Below are 21,725 nucleotides of genomic sequence, written 5' to 3' on the forward strand. Positions count from 1 at the left end.
TTTTAGATTTCTCCAGTTTAATCCTGAGTTTAAGTTTTTTAGTGTTCAAGATCTAATTTTAGGCATGTTTAAGCCTCGAGGAAAATCCGTGTTGAGGTTCTTAATCCACTGTTTTTCATTAAAACGTCTTTGTCCTACTGTCCAGTTAGGATTGTGTTGAAGTCCAGCGCATTTTAGAGCTCCAATGCCGCGCGCCATAAAATGTTGCACCAATCTTGTGGTTGTCTTTTTGGCATTGTTAATATTGTATCTGTGTCGTCCCAGCCTAGTACCTATTGTTTTACCTGTCTCTCCGACATATTGTAAACCACATTTTTCACATGTGATTAAATAAATGCAGTTGCTGGTTCTGGCTGTTATTTGTTGTTTAATCTCCAAGACGCGTTTTGTGGTTCTATTTTTTACTAATTGTTTGGGTTTGAAGTATTCTGGTCCCTGGCGTGCTGGTGTGTTGATTTCTTTTAGCTTGCTGTGTACTAGATAATCTTTAAGGTTTTTATTTTTTCTGTAGGCCGATATAATTTTATAATCTTTTAGAAGATCGTCTGTTCGGTTCTCAAAATTCCTTTTTATTCTGTTGTTGGCTAGTGTGCTCTGTGTTGAATAACTGGTTATCAGGGCCAATTTGGGGCCTGTATCTCGCACTTTTATTTCTAAGAAGGTTTTTTGGGCTTTCCGGAGGAAGGTCCTAGTGTATCCTCTTAGTCTGAGGGCATTAAATAGAGTTTTACAAGCTATTTTGAAATCACTTCTTTGCGTGCAAATCCTATGGAATCTTAGTAGTTGTGATTTGACTATTCCTGTGTAGGAGTGTGTCGGGTGGAATGACGTTTTGTGTAATAGGGCGTGAGTGTCTGTTTCTTTAAAGAATACTTTTAAGTCTAGTTTCCCATTTGTGTTAAAGTTTGGGCCCTTGAAGATTGTTACATCAAGAAAGTCAATCCTTTCTGTGTGTGTCACATATTTTATCGTTATGGTGGTGGGGGGGGGGGGGTGGGCAGGGGCCCTTCTGCCTGGTGGTGGGGGGGGGGGGGGGCAGGGGCCGATGATGTTGATAATCAGCAAAGTGGCACGACCTCCACTTGACCTCTGAGCGATGCTACACTGATAATAACTGATAATAACATCAAATATTATTTACACTGTGACGTGTTGAGAGCTTGTAGATCAGCTATTTAGGGGTAAAAGGGCAAGGGCTGAAGCCCCCTTTGATGTCTAGCGCTTTTCCAAGTTGGCCTTGGCCTTCAACGCCTGTATGGAATTCCTTCTCGCCCCGTGTGACGTGTGTGTGTGTGTGTGTGTGTGTTTGTGTGTGTGTGTGTGTGTGTGTGTGTTTGTGTGTCTGTACCAGATAGCATTGTCACAACACGGTAGATACCATGACATCTGTGTCCTCTCCAGATCTCTCTCTCTCACACACACACACACACACACACACACACACACACACACAGTAGTAGTAGGAGGCCCAGATCAACCCGACCTCTGGGGGCGTGGCCCAGAACAACACAATGAATGATGCCACAATAAAAACCGTTTTGTTTTGACCTGGCACTCTCATTGGATGAAAAATAGCTAATCTACATAAAGCTCACGACACTTTGTCATAATAAGACGTGCTGCGAAGATCTGCCGTTTTCACGCGCACACACACACACACACACACACACACACACACACACACACACACACACACACACACTGTTATTAACCCATTCTGACCTGAGATCAGATTCATACCAGGTTTCCACTGGACACACACTGGTCTGATGAACCCATTCTGACCTGAGATCAGATTCATACCAGGTTTCCACTGGACACACTGGTCTGATGAACCCATTCTGACCTGAGATCAGATTCTAAAAATGTCAGTCGTTCTTCGATTTTTCAAAAAATAGCAGACCTACAAGCTCATAGCGCGCCACTCGGTGGCGCGCTATGAGCTTGTAGATCTGCTATTTTTCAATAGCTAAAGCATAACATGATGCTAAACACCAAAACGGGTGCCCGGTCAGAATGGGTTAATGTCTGCGCTACAGTGATCTGACAAACACACTGTTATCAGTGTTACTGTTATTAATGTAAAGCTACCTGTGATGAACCTTTACAGTAACACCTGGCATGATGTCAGGCTGAGCTGCAGCCGATAATCATAATTACTGTCGCAATAATCATAATTAAGAATTAAGAGCTATAGAAAACTACATATCCCTACTAAGCTACATATCCCTACTGCACACACCTGTAGTTCTATAGAAAACGACATATCCCTACTAAACTACATATCCCTACTAAACTACATATGCCTACTAAGCTACATATCCCTACTGCACACACCTGTAGTTCTATAGAAAACTACATATCCCTTCTCATATGCAACGGTAGAGTCTGTTCTCCTGTATTGGCGGTGAATGCTGGACCCTGAAGACAACCCTGCAGAAGTCTCTAGACAGGTTCTACACCAGAAAGCTGCGTACATCGCTCAACAACAGAAAGAGCACACATGTTACCAACACAAATCTGTATGATGGAACGCCCAAAGGGTGAGCCAGGAGAATGAGACTATAGCAGGACACTGTCACAGACACCAGGAGAATGAGACTATAGCAGGACACACTGTCACAGACACCAGGAGAATGAGACTATAGCAGGACACACTGTCACAGACACCAGGAGAATGAGACTATAGCAGGACACACTGTCACAGACACCAGGAGAATGAAGACTATAGCAGGACACTGTCACAGACACCAGGAGAATGAGACTATAGCAGGACACTGTCACAGACACCAGGAGAATGAGACTATAGCAGGACACTGTCACAGACACCAGGAGAATGAGACTAGCACTAGGACACTGTCACAGACACCAGGAGAATGAGACTATAGCAGGACACACTGTCACAGACACCAGGAGAATGAGACTATAGCAGGACACTGTCACAGACACCAGGAGAATGAGACTATAGCAGGACACTGTCACAGACACCAGGAGAATGAGACTATAGCAGGACACTGACACAGACACCAGGAGAATGAGACTATAGCAGGACACTGCCACAGACACCAGGAGAATGAGACTATAGCAGGACACTGTCACAGACACCAGGAGAATGAGACTAGCACTAGGACACTGTCACAGACACCAGGAGAATGAGACTAGCACTAGGACACTGTCACAGACACCCAGAGATCCCAGCCAGCACACACTGGTTCTGTGGGACCCAACCCACACGGGCAGCGGTCACCAGCACGTCCCACACTAACATAACGTGGATGTATACTCAAGAAAGACGCAGGAGCGCAAAGCACCAACGAGCTGACCGGAAGGTATGGATGACCGGAAGGTATGGATGACCAGAAGCAACGATGGAGGGCTCGACTGAGGATCACCACGCGTGCGTGCGTACATGCGTGCGTGCGTGTGTGTGTGTGTGTGTGTGTGCGTGCGTGTGTGCGTGCGTGCGTGTGTGTGTGTGTGAGTGCGTGCGTACCTGCAGCTCGCACCAGGCCACCTCCACGGTGGTCTCGGTGTCCAGGCCCTTGTAGACCGTCTTGAAGGACCCCCGGCCGATCTCGATGTTGAACTTGAGGTAGCGCCCGTCGGGCGAGGTGGCCACGGCCCGCGTCTCCACGTCCTCCTTCTCCTGCTTCTCCTTCTCCCAGCGGGAGGGGGTCCGGGGCCCCCCGGCCCCGCCCCCTCCTCCTCCTCCTCCTCCTCTGGGGGTCCGGTGGTGGGGGGAGGGGGAGGGGGAGGGGGACAGCTCCTTCTGCCGCTGCTTGAGGTCGTTCTCCGAGTCCGAGCTGCCGGCGCCCCCTGCGGGCGAGTGGTCCTGGTGCGCGCCGTAGACCTGTCGTAATGGTTTCACCCGCTTTAGAAATGTGTCTTCTCTGAAATACCTCGTTTCTATATATATTTTTTCAAAGAAAATAGCAGATCTACAAGCTCACCGAGCTTGTAGATCTGCTATTTTTCAACAGCTAAAGCATATAACATAATGCTTAAAACACCAAAAGGGGTTCCCACCCAGAATGGGTGAAGAGATGGCTAACAACGTGTCACGAAGCTTGTAGATCTGCTATTTCAACCATGTTGTCATTTTTGGGGGAAATATGATTATGAAATGTGTCTTGTGATTTTGTTTGTATATTTAAGTTATTTTTGTCTATCTTTCCCGTGCAATTTGTAATTTGTAAACGACAGCCCTACCTGTGCGCCGGGCGCCAGTACAGACGACGAGGTCGCCCCAGCGGCTCCGAGACTGCCGTCAACACCTCCTCCTTCTCCGACTCCTCCTCCAGCCCCTCCTCCAGAGGACGACGAGGACGACGACGGAGGCCCCTCCCCCCAGCTCGTCGTCGCGGCGTCCCCTCCCCCCCCTCCGGAGGAGGACCCTCCCCCCTGGCTGCTGCAGGAGGAGGAGGGGGAGGGGAGGAGGGGGAGGGGGAGGGGGGGAGGAGGAGGCGTGTTGTTGGAGCCGGAGGAGGAGGAGGAGTCGACGATGTCCATGCTGGGAGGACGGGAGGAGAGGAGGAGCAGAGGAGACGACAACGGCTCCGAGACTGCCGTCAACACCTCCTCCTCCTCCTCCTCGCATTCCTCCTCCTCCTCCTCCTCCTCCTCCTCCTCGTCCCGTCTGGACTCACACAGGGTCAGGATGCTCTCGGCCGACCAGGACAACGTCTTGGACAGACAAAGGACTTCCATGTCCATGGTGATCTTATGCAGACCGTACGAGTTCCGCCGCGCGCTCAGCGGATATCCCCCTAATGCTCCTCCCGCTGCTGCTCCTCCCCCCAGACCCCCGGGGGACGCCCCCCCTCCTCCCCCCGATGCCGTCCTCATGCGGAGCATGGCGGGGATGCAGGGGTGGGGGTGGTGGTGGTGAGGAGGGGGGGGGAGGGGAGGAGGAGGGGTCAGACCGTCCTCCTCCTCCTCTTCCTCCTCTTCCTCCTCCTCCTCCTCCTCCTCCTCCTCGGGCCCGGACAGGTCCGTGGTGGTCGTCGTCGTCTTGGGGAACCCGCTGTGAACTCCCGGGATCTCCACCTCGGCCTGGGACATGGTGGCGGTTTGTTGATTGTTTGTGGTCGTCGTTTTCTACGGGGGAGGTTTCTTTATTGGTGAGCCTGAAGGGAAAGGAAAGAAAGGAAAGGTACTATGTTTACCCAGGGTAACTGGACTAAGGAAAGGAAAGGTACTATGTTTACCCAGGGTAACTGGACTAAGGAAAGGAAAGGTACTATGTTTACCCAGGGTAACTGGACTAAGGAAAGGAAAGGTACTATGTTTACCCAGGGTGACTGGACTAAGGAAAGGAAAGGTACCATGTTTACCCAGGGTAACTGGACTAAGGACAGGAAAGGTACTATGTTTACCCAGGGTAACTGGACTAAGGAAAGGAAAGGTACTATGTTTACCCAGGGTGACTGGACTAAGGAAAGGAAAGGTACCATGTTTACCCAGGGTAACTGGACTAAGGACAGGAAAGGTACTATGTTTACCCAGGGTAACTGGACTAAGGAAAGGAAAGGTACCATGTTTACCCAGGGTAACTGGACTAAGGAAAGGAAAGGTACTATGTTTACCCAGGGTAACTGGACTAAGGAAAGGGAAGGTACCATGTTTACCCAGGGTAACTGGACTAAGGAAAGGAAAGGTACTATGTTTACCCAGGGTAACTGGACTAAGGAAAGGAAAGGTACTATGTTTACCCAGGGTGACTGGACTAAGGAAAGGAAAGGTACTATGTTTACCCAGGGTAACTGGACTAAGGAAAGGAAAGGTACTATGTTTACCCAGGGTAACTGGACTAAGGAAAGGAAAGGTACTATGTTTACCCAGGGTGACTGGACTAAGGAAAGGTACTATGTTTACCCAGGGTAACTGGACTAAGGAAAGGAAAGGTACTATGTTTACCCAGGGTGACTGGACTAAGGAAAGGAAAGGTACTATGTTTACCCAGGGTAACTGGACTAAGGAAAGGAAAGGTACCATGTTTACCCAGGGTGACTGGACTAAGGAAAGGAAAGGTACTATGTTTACCCAGGGTAACTGGACTAAGGAAAGGAAAGGTACTATGTTTACCCAGGGTAACTGGACTAAGGAAAGGGAAGGTACCATGTTTACCCAGGGTAACTGGACTAAGGAAAGGAAAGGTACTATGTTTACCCAGGGTAACTGGACTAAGGAAAGGAAAGGTACTATGTTTACCCAGGGTAACTGGACTAAGGAAAGGAAAGGTACTATGTTTACCCAGGGTGACTGGACTAAGGAAAGGTACTATGTTTACCCAGGGTAACTGGACTAAGGAAAGGAAAGGTACTATGTTTACCCAGGGTGACTGGACTAAGGAAAGGAAAGGTACTATGTTTACCCAGGGTAACTGGACTAAGGAAAGGAAAGGTACCATGTTTACCCAGGGTGACTGGACTAAGGAAAGGAAAGGTACTATGTTTACCCAGGGTAACTGGACTAAGGAAAGGAAAGGTACTATGTTTACCCAGGGTAACTGGACTAAGGAAAGGGAAGGTACCATGTTTACCCAGGGTAACTGGACTAAGGAAAGGAAAGGTACTATGTTTACCCAGGGTAACTGGACTAAGGAAAGGAAAGGTACTACTATGTTTACCCAGGGTAACTGGACTAAGGAAAGGAAAGGTACTATGTTTACCCAGGGTAACTGGACTAAGGAAAGGAAAGGTACTATGTTTACCCTGCAGGGTAACTGGACTAAGCTCAAGAACTTGTTTACAGCCAGGCCCTGCTCATACAACATTTCATGGTAGAGGTTCAATGCCTTGCTCAAAGGGCACTTCAGCGGTGGTAATTTTAACATGCCGGTCCGGGGATATACGAACTATAGCGACCTTCCGATATCAAGACCGCTCCGCAAACCGTTCGGCCAGCGCTGCCCCCTGAGGACGCACACGCCGTTAGACACACCGACGGACCCACATTTAGCACATGAGTCACTTCTAGTCATTTCACTGCATTTTTACTTGACTAGTCGACTAGTTGTTTAAACCCATTCTGACCTGAGATCAGATTCTATAAAAATGTTCTTCTACATCCTGACAGTTTTCTGAAAAGCTATGTTTCTGTGTCAGTCCTACAAGCTCGTGAGCTTGCACGCAGACCTCTACACTCACAACAGTTGCATCCTCGATGCGATGTGAGCTTGTATATATCCAACACACAATGAAGTATAAATGTCTCCTAGGGTGCATCTCACTAGCCAACACACAATGAAGTATAAATATCTCCTAGGGTGCGTCTCACTAGCCAACACACAATGCAGTATAAATGTCTCCTAGGGTGCATCTCACTAGTCAACACACAATGAAGTATAAATGTCTCCTAGGGTGCATCTCACTAGTCAACACACAATGAAGTATAAATGTCTCCTAGGGTGCATCTCACTAGTCAACACACAATGAAGTATAAATGTCTCCTAGGGTGCGTCTCACTATAGTCAACACACAATGAAGTATAAATGTCTCCTAGGGTGCATCTCACTAGCCAACACACAATGCAGTATAAATGTCTCCTAGGGTGCATCTCACTAGTCAACACACAATGCAGTATAAATGTCTCCTAGGGTGCATCTCACTAGTCAACACACAATGAAGTATAAATGTCTCCTAGGGTGCATCTCACTAGTCAACACACAATGAAGTATAAATGTCTCCTAGGGTGCATCTCACTAGTCAACACACAATGCAGTATAAATGTCTCCTAGGGTGCATCTCACTAGCCAACACACAATGAAGTATAAATGTCTCCTAGGGTGCATCTCACTAGTCAACACACAATGAAGTATAAATGTCTCCTAGGGTGCATCTCACTAGTCAACACACAATGCAGTATAAATGTCTCCTAGGGTGCATCTCACTAGTCAACACACAATGAAGTATAAATGTCTCCTACAAATATAATGAAATGTACCCATTCTACATACTGTGAAATATAATGAAATGTACCCATTCTACATACTGTGAAATATAATGAAATGTACCCATTCTACATACTGTGAAATATAATGAAATGTACCCATTCTACATACTGTGAAATATAATGAAATGTACCCATTCTACATACTGTGAAATATAATGAAATGTACCCATTCTACATACTGTGAAATATAATGAAATGTACCCATTCTACATACTGTGAAATATAATGAAATGTACCCATTCTACATTATGTGAAATATAATGAAATGTACCCATTCTACATACTGTGAAATATAATGAAATGCACCCATTCTACATACTGTGAAATACAATGAAATGTACCCATTCTACACACTGTGAAATACAATTAAATGTACCCATTCTACATACTGTGAAATATAATGAAATGCACCCATTCTACATACTGTGAAATACAATGAAATGCACCCATTCTACATACTGTGAAATATAATGAAATGTACCCATTCTACATACTGTGAAATACAATTAAATGTACCCATTCTACATACTGTGAAATATAATGAAATGTACCCATTCTACATACTGTGAAATATAATGAAATGCACCCATTCTACACACTGTGAAATGCAATGAAATGTACCCATTCTGAAATAAACATTTCAATCAATCAATCAATATTAACAGCTTGCAGAATGGCTAAATGCATGTCAATCAAAGTCAGTGATCAAGGTCAACACAGAATCTGCTACGATCATTAAAGACTTGTTTACATCAGCTGGGGTCCGATCCATTGTCAATTAAACAAAAACATTGAAATACAAACATAATTATACAAATACAAGCATCCATATGCAAATAAATCAATAAATAATCATAATTATACACGGTTATAATAAAGGAGACCGTACGTGTACTAGAAATAAAGAGGGGAACTTTTTTATAGGAGGGGAAAAGCGACCGTGACTAAACCATACTGATAAATACAGTCGTGTTTATCAACGGGTAGCCTATTATTAATGTTACTCTGAGTGGCCGATCTGACCAGCGTTACAGTGTGTTGACGCTGTCAGAGTTTAAAAACCTCCGGTTAATTCCATCATGAGTTAACGCTGTCAGAGTTTAAAACCTATAGTGATCCGGCTCCGAAGGGGAAAAACGGTTCTGTGTGTGGATTCAACAGGTCATATTTCTTCCCCCCCCAGCAGTGTAAATAAATACATGCATGTAGGCTATAGCCTATAGTAGGGTGCATGTCTCCACTCACGGACAAAACCATACAGCTATAAGGCATAATGCAAAGCTAGTAAAGTAAAGCACTTACTTGTTGACTCACTCCGCGCGTCAGAACGACACGGTATTTATCCCAGCGCGGTTTATTAAACAACAAAACATGCTCCACAGTGGCATCGTCCCCTCTTCCTCCTCCTCCTCCTCCTCCTCCTTCTGGTGGAGTTAAAGTTGTCGTCTCCGTGTGTGTTTGCACCACGCACGGCGGATCCTCTCCTCCATAACAACCTGCAGCCAGCGGAGCTTATACTTTACTTACACAGTAACTCATACATACAGCCTATACCCACCCATTTTAACCAAATACATATACAACGATCGTCAGGCAGCTAGGGAGCGACCGAGGCTATCCTGGGACCGACCGAGGCTACATGCCGGGCAGGGACCGAGGCTATACTACTACTAGACACAGCAGACAGCATGCATGCATATGCGGACTGGATAGGAGTCTCTAGTCTAGAGGGGATCAGTGTGTGTGTGTGTGTGTGTGTGTCGTGCGCCTCCTGAGAGCTCACGACTCCGCCCCTCCCCCGTGCGTGCGTGCACACGCACACACACACACACACACACACACACACACACACACACACACACCCCTATGTTTATGGTTGGTGAGTGTCTCAGCCGTAAAATAACTAAAGTATAGCCGACTATAATCGCATGTTTTACTTAATTAAGTAAAACAAAAAGTAAAAAAAAAAAAAAAAAGTATCAAGACTCTATTTCAGAAACAGCATGTTATAATTAGGCATGTGTATAGTTATAATTAACTCAATAGGATAATATACAATTAAATCCCGGGATTGAAATGCCATCATGTTGCCATTCTAAATAAAACAGGTTATAGAAGACTATACTCATTGTGCAAGTGTAGTGTCCAGACACTTGTATTGCATAGATCGAGTACCAGGATGTTAGAGACAGGTGGGTCGTATGTGATTAAGTGGTGGTGATACATGCAATGTGAGGGTGATTTGATTCAGTGTACCGAACGAGTAAAGACTACAAGGCAGCCCTGTGTCCGGTGTGTTTCAATACGTAAATGTGAATCTACAACACTACAGCAAGTTACATGGCGTCGCTTTATGGCGTCGTCCACTCAAAGTTGGACTCAGTTGTGTTTGAAATGTACTGTAATTCTGCAAACCGTTAATACATATTTAAATCAATCAATCACAGGTAGTAAACAGGTGTCAAACCTGGAGACTTGACTGACTTGATTCAGTAATCATGGGTCTTATGATGAAAATAAGACCATTATGTCATATAAATAAAATTAAATCTAGCATTAAATTTACCCACCAATGAGGCCAAGTCTCGCCACGGACAAAATGCAGTTATACGGACGACCCTTTATAAATACACATGATACAAATGGAACCAAATGGACCCCCAGGGGTCCTTGAGGGAGTTCCAGGGGGTCCCCAGCTAAATGATAGTTAGGAACCAAATGGACCCCTTATGGGTCTGTAACTGTACAAATGGAACCGTTTTTTCAATATTAAACTGGGGGTTACAGACATATAAATGCCATTAAATGGGGGTCTGCAGACTGGGCTGGCTGACTGACTGACTGGCTGGCTGGCTGACTGACTGACTGGCTGGCTGGCTGGCTGACTGACTGACTGGCTGGCTGGCTGACTGACTGACTGACTGGCTGGCTGGCTGGCTGACTGACTGGCTGGCTGACTGACTGACTGACTGGCTGGCTGGCTGACTGACTGGCTGGCTGGCTGACTGACTGACTGGCTGGCTGACTGACTGACTGACTGACTGGCTGGCTGGCTGACTGACTGGCTGGCTGACTGAACCGTTAAGACTCAGTCCTTCTACAGGTCATTGTGTCTTAAACAGGTGGCTTCTTTGTTCCACGTTTGTTTTATTGTGACAACAAACAAAAAAAGTTTAACCAAATGACTAAATGACGTTACTCTTTCATCATGTGTTTATGATGAATTCCTATGTTCTGTTCTTTGGCTATATAGAAGTGTATATATATTCATACGTCTCTAAATGTTTTTGATGAATTGAACAAGGTGGACCCTGTTGTAAACAAGTGTAATGCTTAAGTTTATGGTGTCGTCCACTCTCAGTTGACAGTCTTTTTGCATTGAGTTGTGCTTGAAATGTACTGTAATTCTGCAAACTGTTAATAAATCAATCAATCAAAAAGTATTTAAACGTGAGTCGATAATGCAAAAGCCGTTTCTCGCATCAAACCATGTGAAGTTGTAAAAACATACGGGTTATTATTTAATAAAGTGGTTCAATATATTATAATATATTATGATTTGTAATCGTTATGGTGTCACCGCCCTCTGCTGGTGACACAAAGACACTACATATCATGGAATCTCAGCCCTCTGATGCCCGGACACACAAAACGAGTATACTGTCCACTCCTTGTGTCTGTGGGGTCAGAACTAGTTCTGTTATGTGTTTATGGTCATATTACTGTCCACTCATTGTGTCTGTGGGGTCAGAACTATAGTTCTGTTATGTGTTTATGGTCATATTACTGTCCACTCATTGTGTCTGTGGGGTCAGAACTAGTTCTGTTATGTGTTTATGGTCATATTACTGTCCACTCATTGTGTCTGTGGGGTCAGAACTAGTTCTGTTATGTGTTTATGGTCATATTACTGTCCACTCATTGTGTCTGTGGGGTCAGAACTAGTTCTGTTATGTGTTTATGGTCATATTACTGTCCACTCATTGTGTCTGTGGGGTCAGAACTAGTTCTGTAATGTGTTTATGGTCATATTACTGTCCTCCTCTCATTGTGTCTGGGCAGTCAGGACTAGTTCTGTATGTGTTTACCCCTCCCGGGCAGTGTTGGGGAAGTTACTTTGAAAGCGTAGCTTGTAAAGCTACAAGTAGCTCACCATGGCAGTAGCTTGATCAAGCTACATAGCTACCCCTGGAGAAATGTAGCTTGTAAAGCTACAGCTACATAGGAAAAGTAGCTCAGCTACTTTTTATTTTTCAGCGTTAAATTGAGAATGTACATGCGGGAGACCCCTCCTCCCCTCTGGGAGACCCCTGCTCCCCTCTGGGAGACCCCTCCCACCCTGCTCCCCTCTGGGAGACCCCTCCTCCCACCCTACTCCCATCTGGGAGACCCCTCCTCCCCCTGCTCCCCTCTGGGAGACCCCTCCCACCCTGCTCCCCTCTGGGAGACCCCTCCTCCCACCCTGCTCCCCTCTGGGAGACCCCTCCCACCCTGCTCCCCTCTGGGAGACCCCTCCTCACCCTGCTCCCCTCTGGGAGACCCCTCCCACCCTGCTCCCCTCTGGGAGACCCCTCCTCCCCTCTGGGAGACCCCTGCTCCCCTCTGGGAGACCCACAATTGTAGCTTGTAACTTGAGTAGCTAAGCTACAAATAATGACCCAAAAAGTAGCTGAGCTACTTGACGAGGTACACGAATATGAATGTAGCTAAAATACCACAAGCTACAGCAAAATGTAGCTAAGCTACGTAGCTCAGCTACATGTAGCTTAATACTCCCCAACACTGCTCCCGGGGTGCATACTTAGTTTAGACTAGTCATTGGTTAGACATATGGTTAAGGTTAGGTTGACTAGTCTAACCAATGACTAGTCTAAACCAAAAACTGTCTAAACTAGTGTCAAAGTAAATGGGTGTCATACCTATTCTGATGAACAACTGGAGACTTGACATTCAGTCATTTAAGTAATGTAAGAACATAATGGTGCCAACACAGTCTTCTAGCTCCACCACGGCCTAATGTACGGACATATTATTGTTAAGTAGCTTCTCTTCTTAATGACAATCAACCATCTGTTGCTCCCCCCGATGTCACCCAGGGTTGTTGCACTTAGACATGTTCAACAGCAGGGGGCGGTGTTGCAAACAAAAGTATGTGTTAGAAATCCTTCCTTCAATCACTCGTTCAATAAGTCGACATGAATCCATTTATATACAGTAGTTATTTGGGGAGACTTGCGCTTGTTTTGAAAATGAAAATAAAAAAGATCTCAGAAGGAGGACGTTTTGGTTGAGGACATTAACCCATTAAAGGCCTGACGTCGAAATAAAATAAGTCTTCTAAATCCTGACAAGTTTTCTGAAATACCTCATGTTTCTATATTCAGTGGACCCCAAAACTGATCTGTATTTGGTCCGCGACCCCCCTCTGAAAATAGGTTCTTCCAGGCCCAACCCCCCCCCCCCCACACACACACACACACACACACACCCAGAAGCAAAGATGAGAGTTAAAAACGATCGCTCTGACAGGAATATACACTCAAAAGATTTTGCGCCACATTTTCAAGATTTTTCAAAAAATAGCAGATCTGCAAGCTCATAGCACGGCACCGAGCACATACTATGAGCTTGTAGATCTGCTATTTTTCAATAGCTAAAGTGTAACATAATGCTTAAAACGACATCGGTAGAACGGGGACTGTGTGTTCAAGGAGGTAAAAGAACGACTGAAGAACAAGTTAGAAAACGAGTCTTATTTATTTGTTTGTCCTACAGTCGGAATAAAAGAGTTTGGAAACCGACGGAGACAGTGGAGTGTGAGGGCCATGGTCACACACACGCACACGCACACACACACGCACGCAGTGTGAGGGCCATGGTCGCACACACACACACACGCACGCACGCATGCACGCACGCACACGCAGTGTGAGGGCCATGGTCGCACACACACGCACACACGCACGCAGTGTGAGGGCCATGGTCGCGCGCGCACACACACACACACACACACACACACACACACACACACACGCAGTGGGAGGGCCATGGTTCTAGCTTGGAGGAAGCTTTTATGACCATGCAGTCATTAACCCATTTAGGCCTGACGTCAAAAAAAAAAAAAACGTTAGCTCTGAAAGAATATAGTTATATTCAAAGATTTGTGGCGCATTTTTCAAAAATAGCAGATCTACAAGCTCGTAGCGCGCCCTATGAGCTTGTAGGTCTGCTGTTTTTCAATAGCTAAAGCATAACGTAATAAAGGGGTCCAATCTACTGGTGTTTATCCTGGGCAGCCTATAGGAGGACACGTACACAGTTTGGTCGCAAGAGGCTTTTCCAACAACTTGGAGAAACGGCCAAAAGAAAAGCAGCCACAAAACGGCGTGCGAAACTCCGTGCGATCTCCGTCCACTATCGGTACAGCCGCCAAGATATGGCGAAGACGCCGTTCCTTGTAGGCTACCCCTGAAGGGCGTGTGGGGATTCGTCCGGGATTCTGCTGATTGCACTCTCTAGTCTACAGCACCTTGTAAATATCTGTATTGTAGCTCTTATGAGCTCTTGTGTGTCTGGGTGGTGGGTTACAGACTGGAATGGAGGGGGAAGGGGGGGGGGGGGGGGGGACAGAAGTAAAAATAAGTCATATTATACATATTATTTATATACAGTAAAGAAAGACAGAAAAGTTACAGCAGGCGGAGGAGAGACAGTAATTGAACCCCCGCAAACGTTGAGACAGAATAGCAGAGAACTCCTACCCACTCCCCGGATACTGGACTTTCATTGGCCACAGAGAACTCCTCCCACTCCCCGGATACTAGACTTTCATTGGCCACAGAGAACTCCTCCCACTCCCCGGATACTAGACTTTCATTGGCCACAGAGAACTCCTACCCACTCCCCGGACAGACTTTCATTGGCCACAGAGAACTCCTACCCACTCCCCGGACAGACTTTCATTGGCCACAGAGAAGCAACAGGTTAACCTCTTTAGTGACACCTTTACAAGCCGAGGCGCCGCGTAGCGACTTCCCCAAACACAACCTAGTCGGTTCCTTTCCCCCCCGAGAACAACAGCCTTTGAACTGGAGTGAAACAAAAGAAGAAGAAAAAAAAGGCAACCTTCCTAAAGCCTATAGTCGTCGTGGGAAGTCGTTGCGCGACACCGAACGCCCGTTTAAGCCGATCTACAAGCTCACAACGTGTCTGCGGGTTTGAGACGCCACACGCTGTAGAAGGTTGTAGATCGGCTATTTCTTTTGGGGGGGTTATCGTTGGAGGCCTGAGCTGGGCTGAGAACTAGAGGGACTGAACAGAACCTCTCACAGGATGGGAGCGTGGTTCCTGTAAGCTAAGAGAACCTCTCCCATAGGATGGGAGCGTGGTTCCTGTAGGCCGACAGAACCTCTCCTCCCAGGATGGGAGCGTGGTTCCTGTGAGCTGACAGAACCTCTCCCATAGGATGGGAGCGTGGTTCCTGTGAGCTGACAGAACCTCTCCTCCCAGGATGGGAGCGTGGTCCCTGGGCCCGGTCAGAAGAACTTCACCCCCTTCCCGTCCTCCATGGTGATCAGCTCTGCTTTGCCTTCGGCCTCCAAGGCCTGCAGCGAGCGCAGCAGCATCCACTCCTCCAGACCGTGGAATTCTGGACAGAGAGAACATTATAGGACGTCATTGGTGTGCGTGAGCGCGTGCGTGCGTGCGTGCGTGCATGCGTGAGCGCGTGCATGCGTGCGTGCGTGCGTGAGCGCGTTCATGCGTGCGTGCATGCGTGCATGCGCGCACGCATGCACGCATGCATGCGACGTGCGTCAGTGGAAATAATACCAGATACACTCTAAACGTTAATGAGGGGAAATTAAGTTATTAAGTTATTACTTAGCCCCACGTAGGCAGACAACTATTCCACAATATCCCAGTGCTATATAGAGTCTGGAACTACACTTCCCAGTGCTATATAGAGTCTGGAACTACACTTCCCAGTGCTATATAGAGTCTGGAACTACACTTCCCAGTGCTATATAGAGTCTGGAACTACAATATCCCAGTGCTATATAGGGCGCGTTCGGAAATGCGCCCTGAACGCACTGGTGTGCTCTCTTGTCGTTCGTTTATTCAGTGCACTCAGTGCGTTGTCGTTCGAAAATCCAGTGCGCTGCGCACCGGGTGTGCTGAGTGCACGCACTGAGCAACCCTACCCTCAGGGTAGGGTTGCTCGGTGTGAATGGTGTGCTTACGTCACAGCTGTGTCTCTAGCGCTCCCAGGTGGCGTTCTGTACCTAGGTACAGAACGCACACAGTCAGTGGGCAGCGCTGTGATTAGCCCAAGGCTATAGTGCCTACTTTATACATTCTCAACTTCGCCGTCATCCTCGTCGCTGTCCACTATTGCAACAACAACAACGGCTGAACTTGCCAACAGAGAAACAACTGTAGCCATCGCTTCTGCCATGTTGCTCTTCTACAGTAGGCTAGGCTACTTGCTTGTGAAGTTGTACTTGTGCTGCGTTTCTCGTTGGCTGCAGAGACTCGAGTTTTAGTGCAGGCGTAGGATCAAAACAATCACAAACGTGCACGCCCCCTACAGGAAGGTGTGTTTGGTTGTAACTGGTCGTTCGTAAATAAGGCACACTGAACGCACTCTGTGACGTCACCGCCCACCACACTCAACAAACTGACCACATTCCCGGTGCGCATTTCCGAACGCGCCCATAGAGTCTGGAACTGGAACTACACTTCCCAGTGCTATATAGAGTCTGGAACTGGAACTACACTTTCCCAAATAGCTGGCATTTCCGTTAATGAAAATATATTTTAAAATACCGGTAGCTTTAAAAATATATATATATATTTACATTTTTGCTAAGCGGCTATATATGCCTAGATGATTTTGATTTATATTAGGATTAGAAATGTATTAGGATTAGATTTATATTAGGATTAGAAATTTATTAGGATTAGATTTATATTAGGATTAGAAATTTATTAGGATTAGATTTATATTAGGATTAGACATTTGCGTGACTGTAAAGACGAAACTGAGGAGGAGGTTTCACTTGATCATGATCAGAGCTTCCGTTGCTCCAGACTGTACGACGGAAGCATTTATATTTTACTCATGATCAGAGCTTCCGTTGCTCCAGACTGTACGACGGAAGCATTTATATTTTACTCATGATCAGAGCTTCCGTTGCTCCAGACTGTACGACGGAAGAATTTATATTTTACTCATGATCAGAGCTTCCGTTGCTCCAGACTGTACGACGGAAGCATTTATATTTTACTCATGATCAGAGCTTCCGTTGCTCCAGACTGTATGACGGAAGCATTTATATTTAACTCATGAATCAGAGCTTCTGTTGCTCCAGACTGTACGACGGAAGCATTTATATTTTACTCATGAATCAGAGCTTCCGTTGCTCCAGACTGTACGACGGAAGCATTTATATTTTACTCATGATCAGAGCTTCCGTTGCTCCAGACTGTACGACGGAAGCATTTATATTTTACTCATGATCAGAGCTTCCGTTGCTCCAGACTGTACGACGGAAGCATTTATATTTTACTCGTGATCAGAGCTTCCGTTGCTCCAGACTGTACGACGGAAGCATTTATATTTTACTCGTGATCAGAGCTTCTGTTGCTCCAGACTGTACGACGGAAGCATTTATATTTTACTCATGATCAGAGCTTCCGTTGCTCCAGACTGTACGACGGAAGCATTTATATTTTACTCATGATCAGAGCTTCCGTTGCTCCAGACCAGGGGTGCCCACACTTTTTTGACTTGAGTTCTACTTTTAAAATTGCCAGCTCAAGGTGATCTACCAACCAAAAAAATATTATCCCATTGCTTAAAATAAATAACATTAAGGCATTTGGACTGTTTCAAAATCAATTCTATTTATTCACCTTTTCAGTTACCCCACATTGCAAAGAAGAGATTTTTTGTTAAAGTTACTCTTTGTAATAACGTCAATCAATTTCAATTTGTAATAACATATTGCTCATAAAATGTTACAAATATTAAAAGTATCACACATAAAAAGCATACACAATCACATGAAGGAATAATGCACCACTCAACTCAACCAGAGCAGAACTCCTACCACAGGACTCTGGCAATCAATTAATAGGCCTACAGTTGCAACCACTATATTAATGGAAAGTATTTCATACAATTTAAGTTAAAAAAATCTGAACTATCCCTTTAATCAGATGACTGCTTGCAGCCTTGCACTGAATGGAGTCCGTCAGCGCTGCGTAATCCGGACAGTCACTGCTGACAGCTAGTCTTAAACAGGCCTCCAAATGATCGTCCGTCAACGTGGAACGATATTTGGACTTAATTATCTTCATGTGGGAAAACGCAGATTCACATAAATATGTGGAGCCAAATAACGCTGTGAGCGAGGCTGCACAAGTCCTGATGTTTGGATACTTTTCCTCCACGAGTAAGTTACAAAACTCTCCATCGCGGGTGCTCAACTTTAACTGTATGTCAGCCTGCAGTGCCATGATCTCATTCTCCAACGCAGAAGAGTTCATGTTAAAAAGTGTTGCTATTTTCGAGGCAATGGAATCAACATCAGCTTCTGAATGGGAAGCACATGAATGTAGCGATGGGCTCGAGTAAGGCAAACGCAGTTGGACTTGGAATGTGACATCGTGAAAAAATAATCTTCTTCCCACTCTGCATGGAAGTGATATGTTTTAGGCTTCTTTGCCGCGCGCATCTTCCTATATGAACAATGATGGATAGATATCCTTTTAATGTGTTTGTTTAACAACAGAACAGACCCGACGTTCCCCACACTTGAAAACAAGGCACTGCATTGTGGGGGGTTTTAAAGCCGCCGCCGCGCCGCCGCCTGCCCGAGGCGACTCGAGGATTGGTTTTTTTTCATGTCAGGGCCAAGCGGTCTACCTGCGCAGCGCTTGCGATCGACTGGTCGACCGCGATCGACGTAATGGGCACCCCTGCTCCAGACTGTATATTGGAATCATTTATATTTTACTCATGAATCAGAGCTTCCGTTGCTCCAGACTGTACGACGGAAGCATTTATATTTTACTCATGATCGGAGCTTCCGTTGCTCCAGACTGTACGACGGAAGCATTTATATTTTACTCGTGATCAGAGCTTCCGTTGCTCCAGACTGTATGACGGAAGCATTTATATTTTACTCATGATCGGAGCTTCCGTTGCTCCAGACTGTACGACGGAAGCATTTATATTTTACTCATGATCAGAGCTTCCGTTGCTCCAGACTGTACGACGGAAGCATTTATATTTTACTCATGATCAGAGCTTCCGTTGCTCCAGACTGTACGACGGAAGCATTTATATTTTAAGCATTAGAAAATTGTGAAAGGCAACAGTCTTGCAACGCCAGAACTATATTACTCATTAGAGGTAGACCACAAAGTACTGTTAAATAATTGATATGCCAAAACTGTATCTCAATGTGGTTATCACAGAGAGATGGGAAATGTTTTGCTGTCGAGAAATACTGTCGCAAACCCAGAATAAAGTGCAATAAAATAATATGTGGCCAAATGTGACTGAGGGAATGCCATTGGAATTCTATATTGGATATTATATTATACAACTATGTGGCCCGCACAATGCTATGTATCGAGGAGGAAGCAACGTCCGGGTCACTTGATGACCTTCCTAATGGAATTGTACGACCGCCTGCCTAGATATGTCCCAAAGCGCCGCCCCGTAAGGTGAACCAAACGTACCTTCTCCGCTACACAGCTCATAACCTGAGTTAACCCCGCCCACACGGTGTCATCACCGTAAGGTGAACCAAACGTACCTTCTCCTTCGGTGTCGTCTCCGCTACACAGCTCATAGAAGGTGAACACGGAGTTGACCAGGCCGTTTTTAGACACCTGGAACACAAGAAGAAGACACACCACATCACATACAGCAATATACAGTACAGTACACACTGAGACAGAGTACACACACCACATCACATACAGCCATATGTACAGCACTGAATACACTACACTACACACTGAGACAGAGTACACACACCACATCACAGACAGCCATATGTACAGTACTGAATACACTACACTACACACTGAGACAGAGTACACACACCACATCACATACAGCCATATGTACAGTACTGAATACACTACAGCAGGGGTCGGCAACCTTAGGGAACGCGTGCCAACGATGGCACGCCGGGTCGTATCGGCTGGCACGCTGCCAGATTCTGGGAGAATCTTTTTTTTTTAATTATTTATTTTTATTTAATTTTAATTATTATAATTATTTTATATTTATTAAATGAATTGCAAGTCCCCTTGCATGTGCATGTTGTAAAATAAATGATACCTTCTGCAGTATTCATGCCGAGTTTTATATGTGCTGCTCACCTATATGCGACGCATTGTGAGCTTGTAGATCGGCTGTTTTCAACGCACGGAGCGGGGCTGTTAACGTTACGTCATATTCGCAGGACGCCGGTGTGTGTGCGACTGCACTCATGTTGTTGTGGCTCCGTGTGAGAGAACATTACAAATTAGATTCCCTGAGCATTCCAGCCCACATGGAGAGATGAATATGGATTTGTTCAGCAGCAAGATCGCGCTCTGTCTGCGTTTTATGTCTTGAGAATGTGTGTCGGACGTCAAGCGTTAAGCGTCACTTTGAAACTAGACACGAAAAATCTTTCAAAGATACGGCAGACAAGACAGAGGCAATAAAAAGAGCTTTATCCGCTTACGACAAGCAAACCAACACACTGAAAGCTTTTTCCACTGCTAAACACCATGGCACTGAAGCAAGTTATCTTTATGCCCACTGCGTCGCAAAACGTGGCAAGCCATTCACCGACGGTGAATACATCAAAGAGGCGTTCCAGTTAAGTGCAGATGCTTTGTTTTTATGGCTCGCCAAATAAAGAGACAATCAAGTCCAGAATAAAATAAATCCCCACGTCTGCCAGAACAGTCCAGCGACGCATAGAAGAAATGGCAGAAGATGTTAATTCACAGCAAACTGCTGTGTTGAAAGATGCCACTGTATTTAGTGTTGCACTTGATGAGAGCGTGGATATAAATGACATGCCACGTTTGGCAGTAATGACAAAATACTGTGATTCGACTGTAAGAGAAGAACTTTGCTGCTTAAAACCAATGCCCGACACAACAAAAGGTGCCGATGTAGCAAAGGTGTTTATTGATCATTTTAAGGAACGAGGGGTTGATATCAAAAAGATATTTGCAGTGACAACAGACGTCGCCGCTGCCATGACTGGGAAAAACATAGGAGCTGTCAAATTGATTGAGGATGCAGTCGGCCAACCCGTCATGAAACTGCACCGCATAATACACCAAGAAAACCTCTGTGCAAAAATGTCAAATTCAGATCTTAATAAGGTTATGGATACAGTGACCAAAATGTTTAACTTCATAGTTAAGCGATCTGCTCTCACACACCGCCAGTTCCAGTCCCTACTCGAGGAAATGGACAGCACATACAAAGATATCCCTCTCCATTGCGCAGTTAGGTGGCTCAGCTGTGGGAAAGTGTTTGGAGAGATTTGTAGGCTGTTTTGACGCTGTAAAAGCCTTCCTTGTTGAAAAGGGCCAAAACTACCCAGAACTGGAGGATGAGAAGTGGGTGATGAAACTCATGTTTCTGGCTGATATATCTGAACGAGCTCAATCTCCAGTTACAAGGTGCGGGTCAAACGGTTTTGGACATGTATGAAACGTGGGCTTCTTTTGTCGGCAAGCTGCCA

At 45.7% G+C, this 21,725-nt stretch overlaps 2 protein-coding genes across 11 annotated transcripts in view; both read right to left on the reverse strand.

Moving 5' to 3' along the window:
- wnk4a (WNK lysine deficient protein kinase 4a) overlaps positions 1-4,770 on the reverse strand; it is a 114,774-nt gene extending 110,004 nt beyond the window's left edge. For all 4 annotated transcript variants that reach the window (XR_013965813.1, XM_080789921.1, XM_080789920.1 and 1 more), the window contains exons 1-2: positions 4,210-4,770; positions 3,494-3,850 (exon numbers count right to left, since the gene is read on the reverse strand). Coding sequence is in view for 3 of the 4 variants with exons in the window: in XM_080789921.1 (XP_080646047.1) it covers positions 3,494-3,850; positions 4,210-4,713 (861 nt within the window). In the remaining variant the exon portion in view is untranslated. The remainder of the gene's footprint in view (positions 1-3,493; positions 3,851-4,209) is intronic.
- LOC308333367 (vacuolar protein-sorting-associated protein 25) overlaps positions 1-21,725 on the reverse strand; it is a 208,638-nt gene that overhangs the window by 176,999 nt on the left and 9,914 nt on the right. The window contains exons 5-7 of one of the 7 annotated variants that reach the window (XR_013965794.1): positions 19,782-19,857; positions 14,888-15,601; positions 13,479-14,846 (exon numbers count right to left, since the gene is read on the reverse strand). Coding sequence is in view for 2 of the 7 variants with exons in the window: in XM_080789735.1 (XP_080645861.1) it covers positions 15,489-15,601; positions 19,782-19,857 (189 nt within the window). In the remaining 5 variants the exon portion in view is untranslated. Of the gene's footprint in view, positions 1-13,478; positions 15,602-19,781; positions 19,858-21,725 lie in introns of those variants that run through there. The other 6 variants (XR_013965795.1, XR_013965796.1, XM_080789735.1 and 3 more) reach the window with 6 other exon arrangements.

The sequence above is a fragment of the Protomyctophum bolini genome, assembly GCF_963924005.1.
Source record: "Protomyctophum bolini genome assembly, chromosome: 18".
NCBI lineage: Eukaryota > Metazoa > Chordata > Actinopteri > Myctophiformes > Myctophidae > Protomyctophum > Protomyctophum bolini.